The 4,770-nt window shown below is 48.2% G+C and overlaps 1 protein-coding gene across 1 annotated transcript; it reads right to left on the bottom strand.

The window, feature by feature from the left end:
* Positions 1 to 1,462: 1,462 nt before the first annotated feature.
* LOC123134810 (agamous-like MADS-box protein AGL80) lies at positions 1,463 to 2,299 on the bottom strand. The gene has a single exon (XM_044553978.1). It carries the CDS (start codon positions 2,297 to 2,299, stop codon positions 1,514 to 1,516), a length of 786 nt encoding a protein of 261 aa, XP_044409913.1. The 3' UTR covers positions 1,463 to 1,513.
* Positions 2,300 to 4,770: the final 2,471 nt, after the last annotated feature.

Genomic DNA, 4,770 nt, shown 5'->3' with positions numbered 1-4,770 from the left:
ACCATCGTCATTGGCTCTGTTTACTGCTCCATCCATCCTGATTTTCGCATAACCGTCGGGAGGGCAGACCCATCTTGTCCGGTTGCTGGGAGCGACTTGTCCCGGACGGATCGCCTCCGTCGGTTGCATTCAGGCAGCTCTCTGAGATATTTTGTGACAAACATATGCGTGGCCATTGGGCTCTGGAATATATTTTCATGGAGGGCTTGCCGTCGCACGAACCAGATGGACCAGAGTGTGACCAATACCTGAGTGAACTCCTCAGATGGTAGTGCTTCAATTAGAGCGAAAATCCACCTTTTGGCTTCCGGCTCCGTTGTCTCATTCAAGATCTGGAAAATCTCCGTAGGTTGCAGCGCCCAAACGGCTCTGGCAGCATGGCAGTGGAGTAAAGAGTGCTTCCATGAGCCAGTGGCTCCACAGAGACTCAAGGCACGTGGTGGATTGGGTTTCCGCGACATCGAACACTTCAACCTGGCCCTACTAGCTAGGCAAACTTGGAGAATATTGGCAGACTCCACCTCCCTCGGTGCACGAATTCTACGAGCTAAGTATTTCCTTCGAGTGATTTTCTGCATGCCGAGCTTGGGCCGGCGCCATCGCAGGTGTGGAGAGCTATCCTAGAAGGGCGAGACACTCTGACACAGGGTCTGGTTTGCCGCATTGGTGATAGTCAGACGACATAGTAGTATAATTTGTATTACAACAGTTAATTAGAATACCAAGCCCAATTACTTCCAAGTTTTCTCGGTCTTTAAATCAGATGTGCCATGTTTGGTTAAGCCAACCCCATGATCCTATTTGTATCCCGCTTGTGGTAAACTTTGAGTAATAAAGCGTGGTATTTCTCAAAAAAGAAGCAGTTAACTAGAACAGCTTTCACCATGTAATTAAGTCGCAAATCATTAATTATCCAGGCACAGATGAACCATCCAGCACATTTACCTTTGCTCCAGGAGCACATCTTCAACTAGTTAATACTCATCCAAAAAAGGTAAAATTCTGGACACCAAAAACAAACTGCAGGAAATTCAAGGCACCCAAGTAACCATCAGGCACGTAGCTGTGCTAGTTGACTGCCGTAATACCCACACAAACTATGCAAGTATATAATTAAGTTTGACTCCCTAAAAAAAGAGAGTATATATGTCTGACAAAACATTGTGACATCAAAAAACAGGTGCAGCTTACGATTTACGACCAACTGAAGAACAAGCCTATGGAAGAGATCATCTGAATAACAATTTCAATGGCTAAAGTAGAATTATAAATGACTTGGCTCGAAGAACCTGATGAATAAAATATATATACATATACGACCTCATATAACAATTTCAGGATATGAACTGAATGTCTCATCTTAACGATGCCACTGTGCATCTGGACCAATACGGCAATACCAAAACTAAATAAGAACGTGACCGAGATCCACGGAAGCTGCTGGCCATGCCTTGCCATGCAGGGCGGCCGGAGATGAAATGATACTCACCACCATCCTAGGTAGCTAGGTAGCTTAGATGGGAGGGAAATGGCTCAAACCGAAGCCCAGATCGAAGGGCTGCATCATCATCATATTCATATCACCGCCGGAGGAGGAGAAGCCGACGCCGTCGTGGCCACCGGTGGTATAGCCACCGTAAAGCAGCTGAGGGCCGAGGTCTTCTGCGGGCCGGGGCACCATGTCAAGCCAGCCCTCCTGATGTTGTTGCTGCTGCAGTGGTGCCTGGACCTGGTACAGAGACGGAGACCCGATGTGATCCTCCATGCTGCTGCTGCCGGTGGTGAGCTGGTATGCGGCTGGCGGCGGCGCCTGCATGGAAAGGGAATGGATTTTGTCGATGCGTTCGCCGATGCTCCTGAGGAGCACGTCGACCTTCCATCCGACGCTGGTGAGCTCCTCGATGGTGAGGCCGGCGAGGCCCGGGAGGGCGCCGAGCATGGCCCTGTGCAGGAGGACCTTGATCTCGCGGTCGCGGCACTCGCGGCGGGACTTGTCGACCTGGTCGCGGAGCTTGTCGATGCGCTGGGTGAGGAAGCCCGCCTGGTTCATCTTTTTCTTGCACTGCCCCAGCTCGGGCATGCTGCGGAACCGGGTGAGGATGGCCGCCGCTTTGGCGTGGGAGGGGAAGAACTCCGGCGTCGGCTCGCCCTCGCCGTAGACGAGCACGCAGGTCCTGACGTCGCAGAGGATGGCCAGCTCGCCCGCCTTCTTCATGAGGCCCCTGAGGCGCTTCTTGAAGGTGCCGCGCCGGGTGGAGTCGTTGGCGATGTACTGGAGGGTCACCTTCTTGCGAGCCATTGCCGGCAAGGGATAAGGCAAGCGAAGGGAAGGAAAGTTGATGATTTGGGCGAGGTTCGAGGGGTGGATTTATAGTGGAGGATCAGGATGCTCTTAATTTCATGATATGGTAGGAGATTAGTGTGACAGTCTGACATATACGGAGGAGATCGCACGATTTAGTGCTCGTTAACGTGATGGAATATGTAGCTAGCACATCTCAAACCCAGCCTTCATTGTGCCTGTCTGTAACTTTGGCGTCCATTTACAAATTTTTACTGCCTAGCTAGCTAGCTTGATTAATGCATCATCACACCACAGATGTTTCCCCCTCTCATTACCACAATATTGCTCGCCCATCGAGGGAGATAAACCGACAAGAAAAAGAAGCAATGAAAGGTTTCTCCCAAACGGGCCATAAATCTTTATTAACACAATGTGCTTGTTTAGCTATATATATTGCCAACTTAATTTTCCAGTTAATTTGTCCTAAAATTGGATGATTATTCAATACATCGTAGTACCAGCCATTTGCTCATTCGCAAGCATGCTAAAATATATCAATAAAGAGCGTACGTAAATTATCCCGGAATGTGGTGGTGTATTGAAATGAATAATTTACAAAGTTATATAGTACTCAATTACAACGATTAGTTTTGCACATTGTGTGAGTAAAGTTTGGCCAAATTTTCCTATATGTGAATTGAATGTGGTTTCACATATCCAGGGTTGCATACCGCGTTGTTGCTGTCAGCACTAAGTACTCATTATAAACGGCGACCCGAAACAATAATCCAAGACGCACGGAGCATTACGGGCATCTCACGGGTATTTCGACGCTACTCAATCTCCACATTTTCATGGGGTGGGCACCACCTCACTCCTAATCACCAGTAAAAAAACTACCACCTAATTACAGTCTGTTGATTCCGTAACAATAAGTCTGCGCGAGTAGCCATGAACGTTGTTTGTAATAGACACCCAATTAAACAAATTTTTTTCACCATCAACGGCCAAAAATAGGGTTCACCAGTATAGCCGTACCTTTATCACTAATGTGTCAACTGCACTAGTGGATCCGTCATTGGTACAATACGCATCGCTTATGGGACAAAGTGGTGATCCTCAGTGGTTACTTTTGCCTGACCTCACAATTCTAATGTCCAGTCCGGACCCAACGCAACTACTTACTCCGGACAAAAGAATCTCTCTTCCCTCTCCACCCCTCCCATCCTCTCCCTTCTTCCGACATCGCATCCTCATGCCCTCACTCACTCTCTTGATACCACCACCGGAGCCTCCTATGCCTCATTGTACATGATCCATCTCAGCCTCTCCCATACCGGAGCCACTTTCCCTCTCTCACCGCCGGCAGTGACCCTAGTCTCAGATCGAGGCGGCGGATGGTGCCTATCCCTTGAGCACTGACCGTTCCTCTCTTCCATTCCACTACCCATGGCAAGCTCAGTGTTTGGTGTGGCAAGCGGTCGGAGTACGCAACAGCTTGCGGCAAAAGCAGATGCGATAACATGCAACTACTATGACTTGAGTTGCCGCAGCATGTAGCGGAACCTCCAAGACTAGATCTAGCGGTTGCTACCCTTGAAAACCGACTATGCTGCATGTGGCCACCCACCAATAAATCTGCCTCATGCATCCTTTCCGTGCTAGATTCCCATACCTTGATGGCGGCGGCAAAGTGAGCCGCAACGCTGAGCGACTATGAGAGAGACATGTCAGGGAGCTTGATACGTCTGCAATGTATCTATAATTTATGAAGTATTCATGCTATATTTACATGAGTTTTATACGGTTTTGGTGCACTTCTATACTATTTTCACGGACTAACATATTAACCTAGTGCCTAGTGCTAGTACCTGTTTCTTTGCATGTTTTTGTATTTCACAGAAAATCCATATCAAACGAAGTCCAAACACGATAGAAAGTTACGATGGTTTTTTATGATACATATGGGATTTTTGGCGCAAGAATCAACAGAAGGGGTGGCCCACAGGCCCCACAAGCTCACACGGTGTGTGTGTGTGTGTGTGTGTGTGTGTGTGTGTGTGTGTGTGTGTGTGTGTGTGTGTGTGATCCACGTGAGCCCCTGCCTTCTCCACTAGAGCCTCTCACATAGCCCCTGAACATCTCTCGCAAATGCAAATACTAGTGCGGGAACCTCTTATATGATTTTAGGATAGATACCAGGAGCGTCCAAAAAGTTAGCGAACACCGCCGCTGATCTCATACTTGCGATGTGAGAGAAATTCGTGCGCTACCAGATTTCTATACCCGCCCAACCCTCCAGCGAGAACAAACTGGGGGCGTTTGGATGGTACGCACACTTCTAATATAACTAAGACATAGCCGCATGCGCTTGGACCGTATGCGCCACAGATAACCCACAAATATAGGGGGTCGCAACAGTATTCAAGGATAAAGTATTCAACCCAAATTTATTGATTCGACACAATGGAAGCTAAAGAATATTT

The sequence above is a fragment of the Triticum aestivum genome, chromosome 6B (genome assembly GCF_018294505.1).
Source record: "Triticum aestivum cultivar Chinese Spring chromosome 6B, IWGSC CS RefSeq v2.1, whole genome shotgun sequence".
NCBI lineage: Eukaryota > Viridiplantae > Streptophyta > Magnoliopsida > Poales > Poaceae > Triticum > Triticum aestivum.
This window is presented reverse-complemented; position numbering and strand designations above follow the sequence as displayed.

Excerpts from the sequence above, each read along its gene's own strand:
- LOC123134810 (XM_044553978.1), bottom strand. The coding sequence starts at position 2,299 with ATGGCTCGCAAGAAGGTGACCCTCCAGTACATCGCCAACGACTCCACC.